At 38.9% G+C, this 25,997-nt stretch overlaps 1 protein-coding gene across 1 annotated transcript in view; it reads left to right on the top strand.

Moving 5' to 3' along the window:
* The window catches only part of nup210 (nucleoporin 210), a 110,970-nt gene that overhangs the window by 68,457 nt on the left and 16,516 nt on the right, over positions 1 to 25,997 (top strand). Inside the window, exons 22-31 of the mRNA XM_072280364.1 lie at positions 1,716 to 1,843; positions 2,038 to 2,173; positions 2,354 to 2,416; positions 2,551 to 2,730; positions 9,909 to 9,989; positions 10,198 to 10,329; positions 10,514 to 10,672; positions 12,900 to 12,991; positions 21,522 to 21,696; positions 24,122 to 24,297. Of these exons, the coding sequence (XP_072136465.1) occupies positions 1,716 to 1,843; positions 2,038 to 2,173; positions 2,354 to 2,416; positions 2,551 to 2,730; positions 9,909 to 9,989; positions 10,198 to 10,329; positions 10,514 to 10,672; positions 12,900 to 12,991; positions 21,522 to 21,696; positions 24,122 to 24,297 (1,322 nt within the window). The remainder of the gene's footprint in view (positions 1 to 1,715; positions 1,844 to 2,037; positions 2,174 to 2,353; positions 2,417 to 2,550; positions 2,731 to 9,908; positions 9,990 to 10,197; positions 10,330 to 10,513; positions 10,673 to 12,899; positions 12,992 to 21,521; positions 21,697 to 24,121; positions 24,298 to 25,997) is intronic.

Genomic DNA, 25,997 nt, shown 5'->3' with positions numbered 1-25,997 from the left:
TTCCTCATTATCCCTTATCTTCAACAATAACCCAAACAGGTTGACAGCAGAACAGACTGCTCTTACTGAACTACTAAATGAAATACATACAGCGTAACAGTAAAAATATGAACCACGGCATTACATACAAGATAAAACTAAGTCCAATTTCTGGCAAAGTGATCAAAGTTGCTAAACTGTAATGATTAGGGTTGTGCCAGCTGGCTAAAAAAATGAAAGTTTGAATGGAAGTAGCCGTTCTTGAACCCGGTTGTGTTGAACTGCAGGCTTCTGTACCTCCTGTCTGTGATGGAAAAGATTTTGAAGGATGTACACTATGTACTACAGCATGAATGGGATGATAAAGATGAACAACTGTAGTTTGAGGGGGGTGGTGGTGGGAAACGAGTGATCAAGGACCAGGTAGGCTGAAACAAAGAAGCTGTAAGGAGATTTAACACCTTTTTTTTTTAAAGTAGCAAGGCATATGATGGGATGAATTTTCTCTGTAAAAGTGATATGGATGGTTTGACATAGGTGCAGAATTAGGCTATTTGGCCCATCAGTTTAAACTGAAACATTTTAACATTGTTTCATTGTGCAAGGAAAGAAATGAGGGAGAGTATTCTTCATGGTGTGTTTGAGCATAAAATGTGGTACCGTAGAGAATACTTGAGGCATCAATTGATTCTTCAAAAGGAAAACAAGCTATTCTTCAAACACAGCAAACTGATGAAGTTCTGAGTAAACAGTAGAGAATTATCATAAATATAAACATGATGGGTGAATTAAGATTGTAAATATTTTACAGTTTTGGAATGTGTGTTAATCATGGCACTTAGCAAAATTATAATTGAGGCATTCTGTCTGCATTCAAAAAATGTTAAGTTACATTTATCTCTACAGATTTCAGTCTTTGAACAAAGTCCATTGTGCAGTTACTTCATTTAAAAAATGTACAAGTTTGATTATGACTATGCCGTTACATATGGTAGAAATGCTTTCTTAAAGGGAAAGGTTTCAGGAGCAGAAAGCCAAATACACAGTTGTGTGGAATGTAGGAATTTATATAACAGGTCAGAAGCAATGGAAATGCAAAAGACTATTAAGTACTGGAATCTGGAGCAAGAATCATGGTGCTGGAAGAATTCAGCAGGTTATGTATCTTCTGTGGAGTGAGGGCCGTGCATCAGCTGTGGAGGGAAATGGATAATCAATGTTTCAGGTCGAGACTCTTCATCTGGTCTGAAAGATAGAGAGAAGATGGCCAGTATAAAGAGTTAGAGGGAAGGAGTGATGCAAGAGCTGGAGAATGGTAGGTGGATGCAGCTGAAGTGGGATGATAGGCAGATATAGTAATAGTAGTCATACTTTATTGATCCCGGGGGAAATTGGTTTAGTTGGAGGAAGTTGGATGGAGGAAGGACCTGTGGAAATAGTGACACATGCTTGGGGGGGGGGGGTTGATATTGTGGAGGCAGCAAAGGGCTGAAGATGATGGTATCTGCTAGGAGAGAAAAATGGAGGTTTGTTTATTATATCTCTGATAGTCAGCTCAAGTTCAAAGTTCAAAATAAATTCATTATCGAAGTACAAGTATGTCACCATATACCATACAAACCTGAGATTCCTTTTCTCGTGTACATACTCACTACATCCAGTTCAGTTTATTCCTCAAGTTATTTAAATTGCATTTATGAAAACATTTCATACTAAAGTAAATTTGTCTTCCACAGGTGGAGATTTTTAAAACTGTGAAAGCCTATGTGAGAGTTCTGGATTATTCAAAAAAACCCTTCTTGTCCAAATACTTACCATTCATGAAGTTAAAACTGAAAGCAGCTTCTCAAATACTTTCTTTGGAGTAAGTAAGATTTTTTGACCTTCATCCTTTTAATCTCTCAAGAATGAAGGCCAGGTCATGCTGGGATAATTATTCGGCTCATGGTGCATTTTCATTCTTAATCTTCAATGCTTGATCTGATTTTTTTTCAACCCTTCCCTCCCCTCACCCCACTCTATCCCTCTCTCCATCCACTCGTACGCTTTCTATTTTAGGCCACTTGATGACATCCTTGATGATTACACTGTTGGCTTTACTGTTAAAGGTATTGCTATAGGACAGACAAGCTTAACAGCAACGGTGGTAACCAAAGATGGCAAAAAACTAAGTTCTGCACCTCAGCAAATTGAAGTAAGTTTGAGTATGGTTTTCTCCAGTTTCTATAATTGAGAAGTCTCATCATCATGATATAAACTATCGAACAGTTGTATAGAATTCAAAAATTCTTATTATTAAAATTTAAAGAATATCAGATGTAATGTTTAGTCACTGTCTATCTGTTATTTTCCCCCTTCTTTCTCTGTTCCACAGGTATTCCATCCTTTTCGGTTGATTCCAAGAAAAGTAACACTCATTGTGGGTGCAATGATGCAGGTAGGTTGGGATCAAAGTGATTACTTCTGACAAATATTTGGAACAGAAACTTGCTAACTTTAAATAAAGGATGCAGAATATTGAATGTTACACAAATATTTCTAAGGCTGCACAATTTAAATTTACTCTTGCAGATTACATCTGAAGGAGGTCCACAGCCTCAGTCCAACATCATATTTTCCATAAGTGATCCAGACCTTGCTACAGTAAATAACATTGGGCATGTGAAAGGGCTTGCAATTGGAAGTGGGAAAGTGACAGGTGTAGTCCAAGTCATTGATGCTGAAAGTGGAAAAGTGGTGGTGATTTCTCAGGTAAGCGCAGAGGAGTTAAAACCTGAGGTGCCTTAACAGCATTTTATATCAGTCCATACATTACTTGTATCCATTGATCACAGAGTTTTCTGAGGGTATAAAGTTCCCACTCTACTGAAATTCCTCGGCTACTTGTATTACTAATGCTCTGTGGAGAAAGTAGCTAAAATAAATTGTATGCTCGGGTTAATCCTCTGTTTGAAAAGGAAACTTTCAGCTAAGCCCTCTGAGTATTAATATTCATTTAAACTTGCATGGAAGGTGTCAAGGTATGCAGGAGAATCCTTGCAACATTTATTCACCAAATCAAGCCTTCAAATATATTTTGTTAACTTAGAAATCATACAGTGATGAACTAATGTAATATCTGAAATTTTTATGCTTCAAATACAGGTCGACCTTCACTAATCTGACTACCTGTAATTCGGTTCCTTCGATGACCCGGCACTGATTATGCTTAATGTGATCCTTCTGTAATTCGGCATTTCACTAATCCAGCACTCCTCAGGTCCCAGTGGTGCCGGATTAGCAAAGGTCAACCTGTAATTTTATCTGGTCTCACAACAATGGTCATGAAGTGATTCTTTTATAAAAGCAATATTCCTAATCAGTAACTGTCTCAGATCATATAGTCGGTTAATTATCAATAAGAGGTAAGTGATGCGCAGCTGACAAGCTACTAGCAATGCAAAACTTAATTTAGTTATCAGTAAAAAATCCTGAATTCCCATACCTTCAAAGTCATCTTCTTCAGTGGCTTTTCCCTCCTCTATTTTATTTGACTTCCACTCCCCATAGAGAAAAAAATGAGCAAAATGAAGTTTACTTAATAGTTTAAAATGCACCTTTTTATCTTGCTTTTGTATGAAGTGATTTTTCAGATCCAGTTGAATTTATTGCCATATGCACAATACAGTGAGGTGCAGGTACAATTAAAAACATGCACGCAGCAGCAGCATCACAGGAATTTAAATTAAACAACAACACATACAACGTAAGTTATATACACAAATTATACATCTTAGTGAAGTAAAGGGTGACTGCAACACAAGATATTACTGCCAACAAATCCACAATCAGACAATTCCATAGTAGTGCAAAAGGTGGTATATAATGTTGTGTTGCTGAGGTAGGATAAGGGTTGTGCAGGCTAGCTCAAGGACCTGATGGTTATTAGAAAGTACTTGGTGATGCAAGATTTGCTTCACATTCCTATTTAGTGAAGAATTAATGGTTGCTCGTATATTTCCTTTAAAAGAAGGATTTCTTCAGTCTTTCCACATAACTTGCATCCTCTTACACATGGAAAGCAATGAGTCATCCCCATTGTTTCTCAGCAACCAGAAAGAGTGACTGGATGAGCAATTCATAAATGACCTCTTCTCATTTGTATTCAATTCTTTTGAGTCTTGTCTCAGCTTTGCTGATTGCTACTCTGCATTGGTTGGACATGCCAAGATGTTGTCTATGAGGACTCCTGGGTCTTTTTCCAACAACGTTGTTGGCAATTGCTTCATCATTTATTGAATATATGCCATCCATTTTTCCCTTGTGAGTAGTGCTTAAATTGCATTTGGTTCTTTTCTCTGCACTATGGTCCATATTTCATGAGCAGCCTTTTCTCTTAGATTGCTGTGTTTCTCCCTGGTTTAATACCCCTGTAAGTTTGACAAAATTTTCTTGAGCTTCTGATCCAAGATGCTAATAATGCTGGGACTTCTTTTGTTCCTAAGTTACAACTCCTGTGGCACCCATTCAGAACTCTAGAATCTCCCCATTTTAACTCCACCTTGATACGCCAACAAAATGGAAACCATGGTCTAACTGGGAGATCCAATCCCTACCGAAGTCTAGGACTGCAGCATTCAAATCAGGTGATCCTGACCTTTACAAGAAATTGAGATACAGCCTCTAAAGTTATCAGGGGATACCAGTCCAAAATCGAGTCCCCAACCAGCTGTCAGTTCTGGCAGGTCTTGCATGTAATAGTGGACTACAAAATGAAGCTCTGCGGCAGTGCATCCCTTCCAAATGAGCTTTACCCATCCTATGCAGGTTTTGAGCAGATGGAGATCGGAATGTCACTACCCACCCCAAAAAATGTTACTATAGTTTCAACATCAAGGTTAATGTTCACTTCTCCTGCTATTGACATTGTAAATGAAGCACCAAAAGATTTGATTGTAATTTCTCTTAATCCTACCATGATACAGATTTTGTGGCCAGTATTGAACTAGCTTTCAAGAAATCAGCGCTCTCTGCAGGATAGTATACACCCTGAGATTCATTTCAACCTCCTCTGATGTTCATCAGCAACCGTGAAGCAAGCTGATAGCCGAACATTGCTTGGACCTTTTCAGCATATATTGAATAAAGTCATATTTTATTTATTTTATTTTATTTTGCGATACAGCGCGAAATAGACCCTTCGAGCCCCACTGTCGGAGTAACCCATGACCCTGATTAACCCTAACCTAATCATGGGACGATATACAATGACTAATTAACCTACTTTGGACTGTGGGGGGAAACTGGAGTACGTGGGGAAACCCAAGTATTCCACAGGGAGGACTTACAGAACGGTGCCAGAATTGAATCTGAACTCTGGAATGCCCCGAGCTGTAATAGTGTCATGTTAACCGTTACGCTACCATGGCACCCAAGTTTAACTTTTTGATTAACTTTACACAAACAAAATGAATATTGGTGAACATACCTGGGAAATATCATAAAGTAATAAAGAATTTACAACTAATTTACAACTTTTTTTTCCAGAATTTTGGTCAACAGGAATTTGTATTAATATTAACATGGAAAAAACTCAGCTTATCTCTACTCAAAAGGTTACAGCAAAAGCAGAGCATGAAATAGAAAGTTCACATTAATTCACACTCAACAATACAAAAGGAGCTGAACATTATCTGTCACAAGGCAGAATAATTGATAGTATCCTATCCACTAACCTGAACAATCACCCCATCACCACCAGACATTGTAGATGTAGTGTATATCATCTGTAATGTGTACACAGATGGTATACGAGAGCACTCTTAAGTATAAGATCTTCATAATCAGGAAGTATAAGGTGATTATGTGCTTGGGACTACTCACCATATCATGTAGGATCCTTTCCAAGTTGCCTTCTGTCTTGATTCAGAAATATATTTTCTGTTCCTGCATTGTCACTGGGTCTAAACACATGAACTTCCTACCCAACCACACAACAGAGGTTTAGCTTATCATCATCTTCTCAAGAGCAGTAAGTGACAAGTGATGAATTGAGTATTTAGGAGTGCTGTTTGTAAACTCAGTTGGCAAGGTTTACGTGCTGTAATGGGTGATAAAGCAGTCCTTCCATGTGAGGCAACACTTCACATCTGAATCTGTTGGGGTCATCTGTTGTATCCCGTGCTCCCAATGCAGCCTCCTCTACATCGGTGTGAGGAAATTGGTGAACGGCTTTGTCGAGCACCTCCTCTCCATCTGTCAAAATTGAAATTACCCTGTGATCAGCCATTTTAATTCCTATTTCCCAACTCTGTTACAACATGCCAATCTATGGCTTTCTCTTTTGCCCCAATGAGGGCACTCTCAGGGTGGAGTGACTCTTTATATTTCATCTGGGTAGCCTCCAACCTGATGGAATGGATATTGGTTTCACTTCCAGTAACAAAAAAATTTCCTTGCCCCCTTCCTCTATTCCCCACTCTGGCCTCATCACCTGCCTATCAGCTCCCCTGGTGCCCCTCCTCCTTCCCTTTGTCCTATGGTCCACTATCCTCTCCTATCAGATTCCTTCTCTCCAGCCCTTTACCTTTCCTACTCACCTGACTTCATCTATCACCTAGCTATCCTCCTTCCTCTCCTCCCACCTTTTTGTTCTGACACCTTCCCACTTCTTTTCCAGTCCTGAAGAAGGGTCTTGGTCCAAAATTGCCATAGATGCTGCCTGACCTGCTGAGTTCCTCCAGCATTTTATGTGTGGAGCTTAATACATCCTATGCACATTTTGGACAGTAAGGGACTGGAATGCCACCACCCACCCTGACTACCTCCAATGCCCTTGAACCCACTAAACCATTGGGAATTTTGGATCAGTCTTCTAGAGTAAACCTGCAGAAAGCATCTGGCCCATTTCCTTAGATCAGCTGGTTGGAGTGTTTGCAGCTATTTTTAATCTCTCTGTATATACAGATTCTACTGAATTCCTCCTCAAAAAATGACATTCCTTCTGGTAATCATTTTAGGGGGACTTCACTATATTCCTTCTCAATAAGCAGATAGAACTTTTATCCCTCATGTTGTACAGGTGTGCTCATGTTACAGTAAATGAGAATGTGCAGCTTTTCCTTCCTAGTCGTTTGAAGCTGGGTTTGCAGTACTTTAGCTTTTATCTGTTCCAAAGGAAGTGAGCCACGAGAACTTGATTTTGCAATTTATTGACCTGTGTATAATTGTTTTGGATGAATGAGCAATAGCCAAGGGCTGCTGCACCCACTCAGTATTATTCAGTATGGTTCTGTACCTTTTCTTCCAGGAGTTGACATGAAAGATTTTAGTCTACCTTGAACCAAACTGTGGAAATTGAAATTTGCTCTTTGCAGGAATACAATAGAGAGCACATATTCTCAAAATGATTATAATTGCACTGTTAATGTTCATCGTGTTCTACTTAATGGCCTTGCTCTGATGTTACAAGGTTTTGCATTCTTCATTTTGTGCTTGTTGAAATTTTTCTCCTCCAGTTGAGAGAGCCATTTTCATTCAAGTGCATAATACATTGATATTTTCAGGTGTCCTTAGGCTTGTTACTGGACTTAATACTGAAGTTTTATTCGGAGCCCAGCTAATGTTTCTCTTCAGATTCACATCTAAATCGTTCAGTCATCTCACCCTTGTATTGATCTATTTCTGCTTTCCATTTGTGGAGGCCAAGCAACACTTTGTGTTATGGGACATGCTGCTGTCAAATAAAATATGAATTTTCACCTGGTGATTTTGTTTAAATTGTTCTTTGTTCCATTGTCAGGTGAAGGAAACAGCCAAAGGGGTTTCCTTCACCTTTTTAATAATTTTTTGACAAATTTCCCATACTGCAAATGTAATACATTCCTTTTTCTTCAAGAACTACTCAAGCTCATTTGCTAGTGTGACTGTTTGTTACCTGGTCCTATATAGCTTCAACTTTTCACATTTTGTATCAGTTTTAATGGTACCTTTGCCTGCATTCCTCAGTTTCCCCTCTAAAACATACATGAAGCAAGTTCTTACCTATTATGCAGAAGGCATTCATCCTGATGGATATGAATCCTGATTCCCTTCTATTCCCAATTGCACTTGGAGTTCATCTAAGTTTATCTTCTAGAATTAAAAATAATGGAAAACATTAAATCTTAGTCTCTAGATTTGCCTCACTTGCATCAGACGCACCTAATGATCTAAATCTGTTCAATCAATGGTATTGACATTGGCGTTTTAGTCAGCGTTGACCTCTTGCTTTAACTAGCATATGTTATCACGAGTCAGTTTTCCTCACGTGTTGGCAGTACTGCCGCGGAGTCGTGAAGTTGAATGTTCAAACTTTGCTGCAGGATTTGAGCACTGAATCTGAGCTGACCATGTAGTAAAATCCTGTGTTGCTTTTTGAATGAGATACTAATTTAAGGTGCTGCCTTCAAGCTTCAACAACTTATTTCGTTACTGATGTGGCAGAATAATAGGAAAAAAGATCAAAACGTTAAATGCGTGTATCTGTAATACCTTTAATACTGATGTGGATACAACCTTATATTACCTTCTAATGCAATTGTTTAAGTTCAAATCGGAATAAAGAGCTGTAGAGTTTCACCAGCATTTTTGGATCAATATTTATATTTATGTGCTAGCTGCTGCTTTTGACAAGGCGACAATGACTATGCTTCAAAAGTAACATTATGTCTAGGGTCTCATTTTTGAGAATGTAATGAATGCTATGCAAGTATTATCAGAACATGCCTAATTAGGTTTGTGGCTGAATCTGTTAATACTAGAATCTTATTAAACAGATTTGTAGCCCTAAGATATTTTGAATCTCTGCTATAATTTTGCCACATTGGTACACAGATGCTGTTCTGTCTTGGCCAAGGTGAAAATCTCAGCTTTTCAAATAAAGCTGGTTATAGAATATGCTTTGGCACTTACTGTCCAGAAGAGTGAAATACAGTGTAGTGGTTGCTGGTATTATCTGTGACATTTTCAGGAATATTGATATTTCCTGACCTTTTTACATCAGCAAGCTCATCCTTGTGTAATCTTAATGTTGCTCCCATAATTAGCAGATATTTTCCTTGTCTGAGTTGAATAACCGGGTTCAAACCTATTATCTAAAATCAAATTTGTTTAAATCTGACCACTAGTCCGTGACACCCCTAAACTCAAATAGACAGCAAAACAGGAATGCAAATAGGATCCTTTTCTGTAATTAGTTTTAACTTGTAACTTTTGTTTAACTACTTCAATCAACTTTTTATATTGCTATACTGCTACAATTTTATAACTAGGTATGAGAAATATAGGGTGACGTGTGGAGGTACGTCTCTGCCACAGGAGGTGCAAGGCGCTCCTTCCCTCCACTAGCCTGCAGGTCACTCTTGGGCAAGGTGTTGCACCTGCTTCGCCCACCCACCCCCAAATAGGGTCACGTGAAGCCATGAGAGCTGGTGGTGCATATCACAATTCCTCCTCAGACACCAGGAAGACTCCCTCTGAAGATTATTGGTAATGGCTAATGTCACCCATCTTGTAGAGCCAGTAGACAGAAGAAGGCAATGGCAAACCACTTTAGTAGAAAAATTTGCCAAGGACAATCATGGTCATGGAAAGACATGGTCACCCACGTCATATGACACAGGGCATAACAAACGAATGATGAGAAATATAACAGATTTATATTTGTTTATATTATTACCTAAATTTAGATCAGAGTAATGCACAGTAATCCTGTGTTCTTAACCTAAAATTAGTCATGTGGATGAATTTTTTTAGAATGCATTTTTAAATAAATCCTTTTCCCAGTGCTTAAATGACTGTCTTCTGGAGATTAATGCCGCGGTACAAAATGAGAACTGGTGGCATGAGGCAAATGTTTTGCTTGCTTGGCTTTATAATGCTGTTTATAAGCTGCTTTTATTTCATTAAAGGATGAAGTAGATGTGGAAGTTGTTCAGCTTAAAGCTGTGAGAATCCATGCACCCATTACAAGAATGAAGACTGGCACTTGGGTAATGTTATGTTCTCATTGTTTTTTTTAATCTCTGGGTTCTTGAATATTTCTGATTATCCCTATTAGCTCTAAAGATACAAAATATTAACAAAGCAGTTTAAAACTACTACATTCAAGATGGTTAAAATGTAATCTACTGTTGTACACCTTTGAATTTGATAATATACATTGAAAATGGCAGTAGTTTTGATTAATATCATTCACAGATGCCAATTTATGTAATGGGAATTACAAGCAATCAAACACCATTTGCATTTGGCAATGCAGTACCAGAATTGACATTTCATTGGTCTGTCACTAAAAGGGACATCATTGACTTGGATACAAGACACTCCGAGGTAAACTGAACTTCTAAGATTACAGATTCTGCTTTGCTATTTACTATAATACCTATGACTATCGTTCAAAGTAACTATACAAATGAACTTCAAGAAATAAACTCCAATATTGAAAGTATTTTAATTTTTTTATGCAAAACTTGTCTTAAATTTAACTTAGAGAAGTTTCATTTTCTGTTTCAAGGCATCTTTTCAGCTTCAAGCAAGTAACAATTTTGCAATGAATGTGTACAGTCGTGTTAAAGGTAGAACTGGACTGAGGGTTGTTGTACGAGCTACAGATCGAGGAGCTGGACAGTTTGAGAACAATGCCAGGGAATTGTCAGATGAAGTACAAATTCAGGTATTGCCCCCATCTTTTTTTTTTACCTTCTTGATATCATTGTGCCTAAAGCATCATACACTGGCCAGAGTGAAGGCAAGGCACATTCAGCATTCAACACAATCATACCCTCAGTAAGCTCCAAAACCCTCCCTAGACTTCTGTACCAGGGGACCACAGTCAGTGCAGATCCAAAATAAGATCTCCTCCTCACACTGGTACACCTCAAGGATGTGTGCTTAGCCCACAGCTCTGCTCTACATGCACGACTGTGTGACTAGGCACAGCTCAAATACCATCTATAAATATGCCAGTGACACAACTATCGTTGGCAGAATTTCAGCTGGTGATGAGGAGGCATACAGGAGTGAGTTAGATCACCTGGTAGATTGGTGTTGTAACAACAACCTTGCACGCTATGTCAGTAAGACCAAGGAACTGATTGTGGACTTCAGGAAAGGGAAGTCAAGGGAACACTCACAGTTCTCAACGAGGGATTGGCAGTGGAAAGAATGAGCAGTTTCAGGTTCCTGGATGTCAACATCTCTTAAGATCTATCCTGGGCCCACCATATTGATGCAATTACAATGGAGGCTCAACGGTGGCTATATTTCATTAGTTTGAGGAGACTTAGAAGGTCACCAAAGACTCTGAAAAATTTCTACTGATGTACCATGGAGACCATTCTAACTGATTGCATCACCGTCTAGCATGGAGGGTCCACTGCACAGGATCGGAAAAAAACTGCAGGAAATTGTAAACCCTGCCATCTCCATCATGGCGCTAGCCTCCCTAGTGTCGAGAACACCCGCAAAAGGTGATGCCTCAGAAAGGCAGCATCCATCATCAAGGACCCCAGTCAGCTAGGACATGCCCTTTTCTCATTGTTACCGTCAAGGAGGAGATACAGGAGCCTGAGGGGAGACGCTCAACATTTCAGAAACCGCTTCCAACCCCTCCACCATCAAATTTCTGAATGCACAATGAGCCAATGAACACTACGTCAGTATTTTTTTTCATTTTTGTTGCACTACTTAATTTTTTTTTAAAAATTATTGTTTTTATTATAATGTACTGCAGCTACTGACAAAGGAATTTCATGACATAAGCCAATGATATTAAACCTTCGTCTGATTCTGAGTGAAGGCAAGAGCAGAATGGTGCTAAACAGCAAGTAATAGTGTGATCCTATGTCTGGGAGAAAATGACCATGAAGCTGCAATTCATTGCCCTTTAATCATAACCAGTTTGTATAAGGAGCCCAAGAAGGAATTGTATTTTTAGTGTAAGGTGTGTAGAACAGTCCACTCTATGATCTGTTTATTAGAATATGAGAGGAAAATGAGAAAGGGTTCATTCTTTTTCTCTCTCTCCTTTTTCTCCCTCTGTCGCTCTCACTATACTCCTTGCCCATCCTCTGGGCTCCCCCCCCCCCCCCTTTTCTTTCTCTCTGGGCCTCCTGTCCCATGATCCTGTCATATCCCTTTCGCCAATCACCTGTCCAGCTCTTGGCTCCATCCCTCCCCCTCCTGTCTTCTCCTGTCATTTCGGATCTCCCCCTCCCCCTCCCACTTTCTAATCTCTTACTAGCTCTTCTTTCAGTTAGTCCTGACGAAGGGTCTCGGCCCGAAACGTCGACTGTACCTCTTCCTAGAGATGCTGCCTGGCCTGCTGAGTTCACCAACAACTTTTATGTGTGTTGCTTGAAATTCCAGCACCTGCAGATTTCCTCGTGTAAGGGTTCATTGTCTTTTGAATTTGTGTTTGCATCCTTATCCTAATCCAACTTCCATAGAATCTAGTTGGCAGCATATTTTTTTTAAAAAAACCCTTAATTTGTTCTGAAATTCTTGAAGTAATCTTACCTAAAAACAAAGTCACAGACCTCAGCATCCAAAGATCCAGGAATCAGTTTTGATGTTGGTTCCAACTAACTGGGAAGTGTAATATCATTCATCTTACTGAGCAACCCATCATGCTAGCTCACCGAAAGAAAACCAGGAAATTTACACAAAAAAAACATTATTTCAATCACTTTTTCATGATTAGAGTGTGAAATTAGAGTAGAGGCTGAACTTAAATTTAATTATTCTTAAATGCTTTTTACAGTCCATGCATATAAAACATTAAGGCTAGGGAAGCTCTGAAGAATTCACTTCCACAGCTCTTTCTATCACTGTATACTCTGAACTGCCTGTATGTTTACATATTATAGAACTGTAAAATTGTTTTTTCTTTTACCCTTTAGGTGTTTGAAAAGCTGCAGTTATTAAATCCCAAGATTGAAGCAGAGCAGATATTAATGTCACCAAACTCTTTCTTTAAAGTTCAAACAAACCGGTATGTTTTAACATGTAACAAACAATTTGAACTTAGATCTTGCAAGATTTAAATACTACCACTTAGATTTTCTGAAAAGCTAAAATAAATTAGAAGATCAGTCCAAGTATTCTCGTTATTCAAAAACATTACTTGGTCTTGGTAGTGGCATTTGTGAATTTTGGTGCTCCGACTTTAGTTGCTGTTGTAACCTGCCCAAGTATTTTCGTTCTTGCTTATGTTAATGTTGAATCCAGATATCCTTTCATGATTTTATTTAACCTCCCCAAGGCATTAACTATTGCAAAACTTGATTCAAATGACTGACCGTATTGTGATACAAAGAGTTAAAAATACAAATGACTGGTAAAGATTCCCTGTCATTTTCTTCCTCTGATGCAGTTCGCCTTCATGTAGCAGGCCCACGAATAATGTAAACGATTTGCAAGCTAACATAAGTGGGTCCATTCTTATTTTACCTTGACCTTCGCTATCGGAAGTAAAGGTTCTGTTGCAAACACCAAACTACTTTAAGGATGTCTGATATTCTGCTTTAATTCTGATCACTCAAGGAGATCAGGACCTTTGAACAGAATGGAAATGATGTTGATTAAGGGATAAGCCAGCAAATTGATTATTATCTGCTATCTGGGAGAGAGAAAAAAATGGCAGTAAGGCTAGTTGATCACCTATTTAATTTCTCCAGCTCTTCGGGAATCTTTTTGAGCAACAGGTCAAATTTCAAGTTGATCATTAGGTTTCAGCAGATTTCTCTTATTTTCAATCATGCAGTAATATCCAATGAACTGAAAAATACTAGGGTACATTCCCAAATCGTTTATGGAAAATATTCAAAAGGATCATTGTTCAGGGTTATGAAAAATTATTTGAATTATTAAATCTGTGTAAAATAAATGAAATGCTTAATATATAATTAAAGGGCCACACTGGAAGGAATTATAAAGTACAACATTATGAATTAAAGCTTATTGTACCTGATTGGGGAGCTGGTTTTCATTTTGAGAAACAACACATTGTCTTAATACACTTTCCTTCCATAAGGTCTGATTTGCACCCTTAACACCCAATACTGCAGAATGAATCTGTGAAGTATCAGTGCAATATCATGGAACCCTTGTGCTGAAAAAGTAACTTGAGTTAGTGACCTTGATTGCAAATCAACAGAATTGTTGAATAAAATCCCCAAAAGACCCTTACAAATGATAAATCAGTGAACTAATCCATCAACTCCCTATCTGTGATATATCCCTAAACAGGATACCATCTAATAGTATTTCACAAGGAAGTGGGCTTGTAATATGGATTTGTGATCATGGTGTTGAGTTACCTGAGTAGGGGAGGATATTAAATACACTAACAATTAATGGTGAAGCAGAGACTTTTTATCACAAATAAACAAACTTTTTAGTAACTAGAATGTTTTTCTTCCACTACTCCTTCTCTCCCTCCCCCCCACCAACTTCTGAAGCAAGTTCCACTACTTAATAATTTCATGGCTGATTTCATTGTAATCTCAAATGTATATTCCTTTCAACTCTGTGAACCTTTTGCCCCCTTTGCTTATCAAGAATCTACTTTAAAGATATCCAAAAACTCGGCTTCCACCTTTCTTTGAACAAGAGTTCTAAAAAACTTGCAACCCTCCATAGTAATTCTGCCCCCTTCACTGTCTTATGTTAACTTTAAACAGATAGATAGATGTACTTTATTGATCCCGAGGGAAATTGGGTAAAGAAATCTCTACTTTAGATCCTCTCATAAGAAGAAATATCCTCTCCACATCCATCTTGTCAAAACTCCTCAGGAGAGAAGTTCTCTCTCACTAGTAGCTCCAGTAGATACAAGCCTAGTTAGTGTAACTGTTCCTCATGAGGCAACTTGCCCATTCCAGATATTGATGCAGCAGATCTCCTTTGAACTATTTCCAACACGTTAACATTGTTCTCCAAATAAGGAGACCAACAACACGCTGTACCCTTGAGATGGTACAACCAATGCTCTGTATAGCTGAAGGAGAACCTCACTACATTTGCATTCAGTTCCCCTAACAAAAGATGATAAACGTTCTGTCATCTTTCCTAATTGCTTGCTGTGTGTGCGCGCAGAGTAGCCATTTGAAAATAATGAACTTGGACAGCCAGATCCCTCTGCATCTTAGAGCTCTGGTATCTCTCAGCATTTAGGTAAGGTGCATTTTTATATTTTTCCTGTTAAAATGGACAATTTCACATAGTGCTTCATTTGCCATATATATGTTGGTTCATTCAGTTAATTCACCTACACCCAGTGCAACTTCCTTATACCCTCCTCACAACCTACTTTTACTTTCTATCATCATTGTACAGCATCTGGAGAAAAATAGATTATCATCGGTGAACGTTTATAAGAACATAAATAACTGAAGCAAAAGTAGACAATCCAGCCCTCCAGGATGGGCTCTGCCATTCATCAAATTCAGAACCTGAGCATCATTTTCCTGCACTGTCCCCATATCCCTTCATTTCCTTAACATTCATAAATCAATGTCTGTCTTGTGAGGATGAGAATTCCAAAACTTCACGAAACTTTTAATTCATCTCAGTAGCAGTCAGGCAAACCCTTGTTCTGAAAGTGTTTCCACTGCTTATAGACTTTTCAGCCAGTGAAAAAGCTTCCCTTGATCCAGCCAATCCAATGAGAACTTTGTAAGTTTGAATTGAATATAAATATTCTGTATTCATAGCAACATACACAAACTCCCGGGGGAGCTCAGCAGGACAGGCAGCATCCATGGAAATGAATTTTCCATGAAAAAGCTGACGTTTTGGGCCGAGACTCTACTTCAGGACTGGGAAGGAAGGGAGAAGGCACCAGAATTAAAAGGTTGGGGGGAGGGAAAGAAGGCTAGCTGGAAGGTGATAGGTGAAGCCCCACCTCCCCCCCCCACACCTTTTTATTCTGTCTTCCTCTTCCTTTTCTGCCTTGATGAAGGGTCTTAGCCCAAAACAATGGGACTGTTTATTCATTTCCACAGATGTCGCCTGACTTGCTGAGTTCTCCAAGCATTTTGTGTGTGTTGCTTTGGATTTCCAGCATCTGCACACTTTCTCATGTTTATTCTAAATACAGTATTACCTCATGCTGCAAACTTTATCTCCAGAACAAGACCATTGAATCTTTGTTGCATTTTCTCTCTGACAAGTACATTTTAAGTGTGGAGGTCAAAAGTTCAGGTCCTATACAATTGCTCTGAAACATCCTTATTCCTGTTTTTACTCACTTCATAATGCCTGCCTAATCACTTATGGAGTCATAGAGAAGTACAGCACAGAAACAGGCCCTTCAGCCCATCTAGTCCACGAGAAAACCATTTAAATTGCTCACTCCATTGACCTGCACCTGGACAATAGCCCTTATTTCCCGACTGTCCAAGTACCTATCCAATCTTCTCTTAAATATTGAAATCGAGCTCACATGCACCACTTGTGCTGGCAGCTCATTCCACACTCTCATGATCCTCTGAGTGAAGAAGTTTAACCATGTTCCCCTTCTCACCTTTCACCCTTAACCCTTAACCGATGACCTCTGGTTGTAGTCCCACCCAACCTCAGTCGCTTGTATTTACCCCATCTTTACCCCTCATAATTTTGTATGCCTCTATCAAATCTCCTCTCAATCTTCTGCGTTCTAAAGAATACAGCCCTAACTTATTCAATCTTACCTTATAACCCAGGTCCTCCAGACCCGGCAATATCCTTGTAAATTTTCTCTGCTGTCTTTCAACTTTGTTTACATCTTTCCTGTAGGTAGGTGTTCAAAACTGCACACAATACTACAAATTAGGTCTCACCAATATCTTGTAGAACTTCAATACAACATCCCATCTTCTGTACTCAATACATTGATTTTTGAAGGCCAATGAGCCAAAAGTTTCTTTATGACCCCATCTACCTGTGATGCCACTTTCAATGAATTATGTACCTGTATTTCCAGATCCCTTTGTTCTACCACACTCCTCAGTTCCCTACTGTTCACAGTGTAAGACCTACCCTGGTTGGTCCTGCTGAAGTGCAAAACCTCACATCTGTTGCACGTGCATTTTGATTTTCAGCATTTTGTGTGCCATCAACAATTAATCTTTTACTTTTTAAAAAAAATCTCAACATTTCTGTTATGTGCAAAATGGGTCTGCCATTTTGCTACATTATATTCCAACGGTCATGTTTTTGCCCACTTAGTCAGTTTGATTTATCCCCTTGAAGCCTTTCTATGTCCCTTTCCATACTTCCATCTAATTTTGTATATGTGATCCCTCATCCAAATCGTTGATAGAAATTTAAAATAGCTGGAGCCCAAGCACAAATCCCCACTGTGCCCTTCTAGTCTCAGTCTCCTAAGACAGAGAAGTATCTGTTATTCCCACTCTTTGCCATCTGTCAGATAACCAATTCTCAATGTATGACAGTATGTTCTCTAACTTTGACCAACTTCCTGGCCAGAACCTTATTGAAGACCTGGCATAATCTCAATGTACTACATACACTGTTTTCCTGTCTATCACTACAGTCTTAGAGGCATACAGTATGAAAGTGGGCTATTAGTCCCAATTTATCAACATGCAGTGGGCGTCATTCTGTATTAATCTCATTTCCCAGCACTTACTCCATAGCCTAAATGATTTAATTGCTCATCAACTCAGCTTCAAACCTCTGTCCTCTCTGCAAACGACTGAAGTGGTTAATCAAACATTTTTTCATATAAATCCCATGCCCTCTGCTGCTCTTTTCTGTTATTTTGAAGGTATTATGCTGTTGTATCTTTCAAAGTTCAAAGTAAATTTTATTATCAGTGTACATGTATGTCAGCACATACAACCCTGAGATTCATTTTTCTGCAGACATACTCAGCAAATCTATAGAATAGCAACAATAACAGGATCAATGAAAAATCAACTGGAGTGCAGAAGACAATAAACTGCACAACCAAATATAAATAAATATAAAGCAATAAATAACAAGAACATGAGATAAAGAGTTCATAAGGTGAGATAATTGGTTGCCAGAACATCTCAATGGATGGCCAAGTGAGTGTAGTTATCCCCCTTTTGTTCAAGAGCCTGATGGTTGAGGGGTAGTAACTGTTTCTGAACCTGGTCGTTCAAGTCCTAAGGCTTTTGTACCTTCTACCTCATGGCAGCAGCAAGAAAAGAACATTGCCTGGTTGATGAGGATCTCGGATGATGGATGCTGCTATCCTATGACAGCATTTCATGTAGATGTGCTCAATGGTTAGGAGAGCTTTACCTGTGATGTACTGGGCCGAATCCACTACTATTTGAGGGATTTTCCATTCAAAGTGATTGGTGTTCCCATACCAGGGTATGATGCAGCCAGTCAATACACTCTCCACTACATATCTATAGAAGTTTGTCAAAGTTTTAGATGACATGCCAAATCACCACAGACTCTTAAGGAAGTCAGCGTTTTCCCTTCTTCCAACAAAGAAGTAGAGCATTGGATTCCTAACCTGATTTGTAACCAGTACTTGCATTTTTTGACTACTGACAATTAAGTTCAAGTCGATGTAACTTTATTTTACAGTTTATTCTATTTTGCTTGTTTTGTTTTTCAACTCTGTTAAGGTTGTTTAGAATGATTTGCCAAATTTTGGTAATGAAATGTTATCCACGAAGCTTTGAATGAAGGTACTTGGTTTCCCTTGGAAGCGTTACTGTTTATTGGTAATAGCCTTCTGCAGCTATTTGTGGATTTAATTTCACTTTATTTGAAGTGGATTTTTGAAGGTTAGCATTCGAATCTGCTTTATTTGATTAGGCGTTTGATGATGTGAAATCATTGCCTCACTTTTAAGTGACTTTGCCAATAAATTTGATAGAGCAACTAAATCTGTAATTTAAAGTTTGAAGCAAACATTCCAGTGTTAAGAAAACTAATTTCCAGATAGAACAACAATTATTAGGTTGTCACTGCTTTAATCTGCATGTTATCAAGTTTACATTTCTCTCCCTTTAGATAGCCCAAACTTACTTCAAGAGGATAATGCCTGTATACTATAAAAACGTCACTGTTTTTCTTCAGTAGTTAAATATTAACTATCCCCCATATACAAGCTAGGAACTGGAATCTAACTTGAACTCTGTCAAATAATCATGTAAATTATAACCATCCTAACCCATCCTATACAGTTCTACAAGAATTCATTACAGTGTAAAAACATGTGATGCTAAATCCGCGCCACCAGGTTCAGGAACAGTTATTACCCCTCAGCCGTCAGACTCTTGACAAAGTAGATGGCTTCACTCATCCCATCCCTGAACTCTTCCCACTTTAACTGGACTCACTTTCAAAGACTCTTCATCTCATGTTCTCAATATTTGTTTGTTTATTATTATTAATTTTCTCTTTCCTTTTGTATTTGCACAGTTTGTTTTTTTTCCAGAATGGTTTTTGTTCGCCCTGTTGGGTATGGTCTTTCACTGATTCTATCGTTTCTTGTATTTACTATGGTTGCCCGCAAGAGAAGGAATCTCAGGGTTGTATATGATAACATTAATAATAAATTTACTTTGAACTTTTAAAATACTTGGCTAATATTCTGCAGTGAATTCATTTAATACACATTAATCTGGCTTAATTTTCTCAAGGGATGTTAAGCTAGCACTGAGTAATGGTAAAGTAGATCACAACATGGCACTTAAACTTTGGCATGACAGCACAGTAGAAAGTAAGTTTACGATAAATTTCTGTCAATTCAAATAACATGGACATATTGAATGGAATAACAATGTTTGTTCAAGCTGACCGTCCTAGCTTAACTCAATTAAATTTACTTGTATTCTTTCCTGATTAGGGAAAATTAACCATTTCATTTCTTTTTCTTCGTGAATGCCGTGGATAAGTAGTGGGAAAAAAATTTCTTTTCTTTTTTAAATTAGTTGATTTAAAGAGGTAGAAGCGATAACTGCATTACCAAAAGAATGAGGGGGAAATTAGCAACTTTTAGTAGTGACGTAATTTAGCAGTTTATATTGTTGGTTGTCCATAACAGCTTTTAAAGGGAAGGAAATTCTGTTTTGAAAAAGACAAAATTTAACAAGGTTTGGAGAAGTGGTGGAAGAATAGAGTTAAGTTGGGAGTTCCTGGCACCGTGCTGAGATAAAATGTAAGTGGCCATGTCTGAGCTGCAACATGAGATTCCAAACATCAGTTTTGAATTAGCAGAAATGAAGGAATTGAATTTGCAATGAAATATTTTCTGCTTCCAAACACCAAATTTCTGAATATTCTGTTACATTTTTAAATTATTTTAAAACTTAAGAATCAAAACTCCAGTTCCATTTATAGCCTAAATGATTGAAGTCTTGGGTGACAAAGAATGTATGGAATTGGTGAAAGTTGTTTGACTTAAATAGATGAAAGGTCATACTTGGTGACATTTGAACTGTTTTGATGTTCCAGTAATGATGCGTGCAGTTTAGCTCTTGTTCCTCCAAAATAATGTTGCATTTCCTGTCAATTATTGTAATGTAAGCAATTTCCTAACGGTTGAATGTGCTTTATAGAGGTTCAGGCACCTATCTGAATATGTGTTGGTTAAGTAGAAGTTTTTAAGAGTGAATTGGGAAGAATGGGCTGAACTGACTAAAATGTTGAACAAAATATTAGAATAAGTTAGTTGGTTGATCTCATCACAAGTAAAATCATTTGTTTTTGTACTAAATGAGAAGTCTTTGAGTTGAGGAGGCAGGGAGCTTCAAGTTTACTACATGCCTGCAGCTTTGTGATGGTTTAATGAACATTGAACTGCCATGGTTGGTTTAAAATCAATGTACATTTACCACACTATACTGCCTTTTTGTTATGCTTTATCTTTTTGAACTGTGTAAAGGCTGATCTATACTTGTGCATCAACTCGACGCCGTAATCTACGCAAGTGGCCTACACGCGTTGTGAACATTTATACTTGTGCGTTGATGTGTCTGCGTTGCTCTGCAATTTGGGCACGTTGCGCATGCGCACACACCTGCCCACGCAAGGCTTCGTAGTCATGGTAGTCTTTCCCGGGGTAAACAAGTTTAAAGCGAGCGTCTTTTTTCGTAAGAGCAAAACGTGTCCTCCATAATTTCGGAGGTCTGTAAAGCTTTATGGAAAGCATTGCAGCTAGAGTTCCTTCCCTGCCCTTCAGTCGCCCAGTGGGAAGCTATTGCAGCGTAGGAGGAAATGCGATGCTACCTATCGGACCAATCACAGTTGTTGCGGTCTGCGTTGCTACGACTCATAGTTACATTTTGGGAGAGGTGCGCGTCAGGCTACGGCATAGGGATCCACATAGGCACTGCGTAGGGTTCGCGGTTACGCCGTACCTACGGCGCCGAGTTGACACAGAAGTATAAATCAGCCTTAAGAGTTAACTCTGCATGCCTCTACACATCACTGTGGTTCACGGGGATGAAAGATTTCTTAGAATAATTTGTGTTTGCTCAACAAAGATGTTTTTCGCTGATAACATTTAATGCTTGTTTGATTGGCAGAGATGGCGTGGCTTCTCTTAGTTACCAAGTACAGGACTGTTCTGACAAATCTCCTGTGATACAAGTGGATGAAAATGGTCTTCTGACTTCTGGTTCTATAACTGGATCTTGTACAATTGAAGTAAACTCTGAAGAACAGTTTGGTATCAATCAAACTGTCACGGTTGCTGTTAAGGTCAGAATAAATCATTATCTTTTTCTAGTTCTCTTTTGATATTTTTTATTATAGTTCTGAATTCATTGCCTTTATTAAATGTCAAGGCTTTGTCTTGATGTATGGAGAGTCATGAAAATTACAGCACAGAAACAGGCCCTTCAGCCCATCTAGTCTGAGCCAAACCATTTAAACTGCCTGGTCCCATCAACCTGAACACAAAACATAGCCATTCATACCCCTTCAATCCATATACCTATCCAAGCTTCTCTTAAACATTGAAATCAAGCCATGCACCACTTGTGCTGGCAGCTCATTCCACACTCTCACCACCTTTAGAATGAAAAAGTTTTCCCTCATTTCCCCCTTAAACTTTTCACCTTTTACTGTTAACCTATGACCTCTGGTTGTAGTCCCACACAACCTCAGTGGAAAAAGCCTGCTTGCATTTACCCTATCTATACCCCTCATACTTTTGTGTACCTTTATCAAATCTTCTCTCAGACTTCTACGTTCCAAGGAATAAAGTCCTAACCTATTCAATTTTTCTATAACTTCAGTCCCAGTAATGTCCTTGTAAATTTTCTCTGTACTTTTTCAACCTTATTTATGTCCTTCTTGTAGCTGGGTCACCAAAACTGCGCACAGTTCCAAGTTAGGCCATACCAATTCTTATACATAACCTCCCAACTTCTGCCCTCAGTACTTTGATATATGAAGGCCGATGTGTGAAAAGCTTCCTCACTGTCCACTGCACCCCCAATCTTGGTGGCATCCGCAAATTTGCTGCTCCGGACAACCACACTATCATCCAGATCATTGATATAGATGACCAACAACAATGGACCCAACACCGATCCCTGCGGCACACTAGTCACGGGCCTCCAGTCAGAGAGTCAAACCTCTACCACCACTCTCAGACTTCTCCCACAAAGCCGATGCCTAATCCAGTTTATCACCACATCTTGAACACCAAGCGACTGAACCTTCCTGACCAATCTCCCACACAGGACCTTGTCAAATGCCTTGCATAAGTCCATGCAGACAACAACCACCGCCTGGCCTTCATCAACTCTTCTGGTAACTTGCTTGAAAAACTATAGGATTGGATAACCAAAATCTACCACACAGAAAACCATGTTTACTATCCCTAATCAGTCGCTGTCTGGTCCAAATGCTAATGCAACTAGTCCATAGAATACCTTCCAATAACTTCCCCAGTACTGATGTCAGGCTCACTGGCCTATAATTTCCTGGTTTATTTTAGAGCCTTTCTTAAACAGCAGAACAACATAAGCTACCTTCCAATCCACTGCTACATCACCGGTGGCTAAGGGTGATTTAAATATCTCGCTAGGGTTCCTGCAATTTCTGCACTTGCCTCCCACAATATCCAAGGGTACAGCTTGTCAAGCCCTGGGGGATTTATCCATCCCAAGACTGTAAGCATCTCCTTCTCTGTAATCTGTATAGCAATGCCTCCACAATCTCTTCAGCCAGCTCTTTCAGAACTCTGGATTTACACCATCTGGTCCGGGTGACTTCTCTACCTTCTGTCCTTCCAGTTTCACCAAGAACCTCCTCTCTAGTTGTGGCAATTTCACACACTTCATGCCCCAACACCTGGAACTTCCAGTATACTGCTAGTGTCCTCCACAGTGAAGAATGATGCAAAATACTTATTCAGTTCATCAGCCATTTCCTTGTCCCCCATTACTCTCCAGCATCATTTTCCTGAGGTCCGATATCCACTCTCACCTCTCACTTTGCACTTTATGTATCTGAAGAAACTTTTGTTATCCACTTTAATAATATTAGCTAGCTTACTTTGGTATTCCATCTTTACCTTTTCAATTACATTTTTAGTTGCCTTCTGTTGGTTTTTAAAAGCTTCCCAATCCTCTAACTTCCCACTAATTTTTGCTCAGTTATATGCCCTTTCATTGGCTTTTATGTTGGCTTTGACTTCTCTTGTTACCCAGAGTTGTGTCATCATGCCTTTAGAATACTACTACTTTGGGATGTATATATCCTGTGGCTTTTGAATTGCTTCCAGAAATTGCAGCCATTGCTGCTCCAACATCATCCCTGCCAGTGTTCTTTTCCAATCAATTCTGGCTAACTCCTCTCTCATGCCTCTGTAATTCCCTTTACTCCACATAATACTGATACATCTGACTTTAATTTTTTGGGGAGATGCTACACACAAATTAAGCATATTTCCAGTTTATAACTATTGTTTACATTGATAGATATTTCTGTTTCACATTTAAATTAGGATTCAAATATCTGAAACTTATTTTTTTCAGTGATGCTCGAACCAAAGCATTCATTTGAAGATTACAGTAATTATACAATCTGCTTCAATAGGACAACAAAATAATGTGATGTTTTACATGAAACTACTTTCATGCTGCTTCCTCATGTGCTGCTTTGTAATTTTTAGGTTGCACCTGTCTCGTACTTGAGAATCAGCACAGGTCCTGTAATACACACACTCAACAAGGAGTTTACCCTAGCCATTCCAGTGGGAATAACGTTAACTTTGACTGTCCATTTCCATGATAGCTCTGGAGATCTCTTCCATGCTCAAAATACAATGATAAATTTTGCAATGAACAGGTAAAGTTTTGATGGTTTTGAAAGATGTTTATATTTGTGGATTTAAGAAGAAACATTCTATAACTCAGAGCCTAATAAGGTGAAAAAATTCTCTTTTAACTAAGGGTTTAATAGGCACCACGTATGAACATTTATGAGGCTTCATTGCTTTGAAATTTATAATACAAATATTGTTTTAACAGGTTGCAAAGTTGAAGATTTTTGAGTAGTACAGTATTATTTGTCATAAAACAGATTATAAGAATAGTAATATTGTGGTATAGTCCAAATTGTAAAGTTGGCAAGAGAAAATGCAAAGATAAAAACAATGGAGAGGGTCTGGAGAGTTTGATTTAAAAAGGATTACGAGTTTAATATTCCTTTTGGCTCTCTGTATGTTAAACGTGTCAATCTCTGAACCTCTCCTAATGCTACCAGACTTCAGCTGAGTCAGTATTCATCAATTCTTCGCTCCAGCCCACTACAATGGATAATGAAGTTTGCCTCCTATGACTTAATTGTGATGTATTTCCACAAGACAATTTGCTGCTAACCACTTTATTGGATTTGCAATGAATGACAGCAAAGGAGATCGAATGATGTATGATGCACTTTGTAAAACAACAAATCACAATCTGATGCTTAGAAAGATTTTGTGGTAACTAATGAGCAAAGGTGTAGGCTGCTAACAATGAATCTGTTGCCAACAAATAGCCACTCAAAGGTCAAAGAGATAATTGTAGTTTTATTCTAAGTCGCATAAGCTTCTTTTTAATTAAATTCTCAGTACATTTTTTTGAAATTCTGTCCTCTGACAGGAGTGTGAATGAGGTGGGGAGGGGGGAATGTCTACAAAATTAGAACATTTAATAAACTGGGTAGGGAGAAGACTCAATATTTGGTTACAGGAATTTCATCTTAAACTGCTGATCAGTTTCAGTTTACTAGAGCATCAGCTACTGATTCCATTTGTGTAGTGGTCTTAAAATAGCCAACATATCCTAAGTAACTTCAGCATTATGAAGTAAACAAAATCGTCAAGAGCTCCCTCACCAGAGAACCAGACTTGCAGTATTCTCTATTACTGCACCAACTCGCACCATTTGCTGGACCGCGCATCGCCATGGCACAACAGTATGCAGCAAGTCCAGACGACAACAACAACAGTGGTACACAATAATTCCAGTTCCGTTGCTATCAAGCAGCTCACTGATGGGGTACACCTGCAGTGTTTGACATCCAGCAGTGTCTTGCAATCATGAAAAAGGTATAAAGGGCGAACCTTTGGTTGTACCCAGACAGGCCGTTGCGTCTGGACATGCCACCATCTTACCACTACAAAAGCAAAACAAGCCCCTTCCCACCATCCCACCCACTCACACACACGGACAGATCTCCATCCTCAGGACAGGCTGCCTCCAGAGTCCTACTCTCAGACTCGCGGACATTGAGCCTGGACTCACAGTCGCAAACAAGACCTCTGACTTCCAGACACGCTGACCCAGGGCCTTTGACTTCCGGGCCTCAGCCTCCAGAATTGCTGCCTTCAGTCTTCAACCCTTGGGCTTCTGTGATAATGAAGCATGGAAAGTGATGACATGGGGAAAATTTTCAGAGATGATAGAGACAAAATTCAGACACCCAAGAGCTGGGGCTTGGGCTAAGAAAAAGCAGGAAAGGTAGAGAAAATCGCTCCCATTCCACCTTGCATTTGTAATTGT

Source organism: Mobula birostris, chromosome 16 (genome assembly GCF_030028105.1).
Source record: "Mobula birostris isolate sMobBir1 chromosome 16, sMobBir1.hap1, whole genome shotgun sequence".
Taxonomy (NCBI): domain Eukaryota; kingdom Metazoa; phylum Chordata; class Chondrichthyes; order Myliobatiformes; family Myliobatidae; genus Mobula; species Mobula birostris.
The sequence above is the reverse complement of the archived record's forward strand: the minus strand, read 5'-3'. Positions and strand labels throughout refer to the sequence as shown.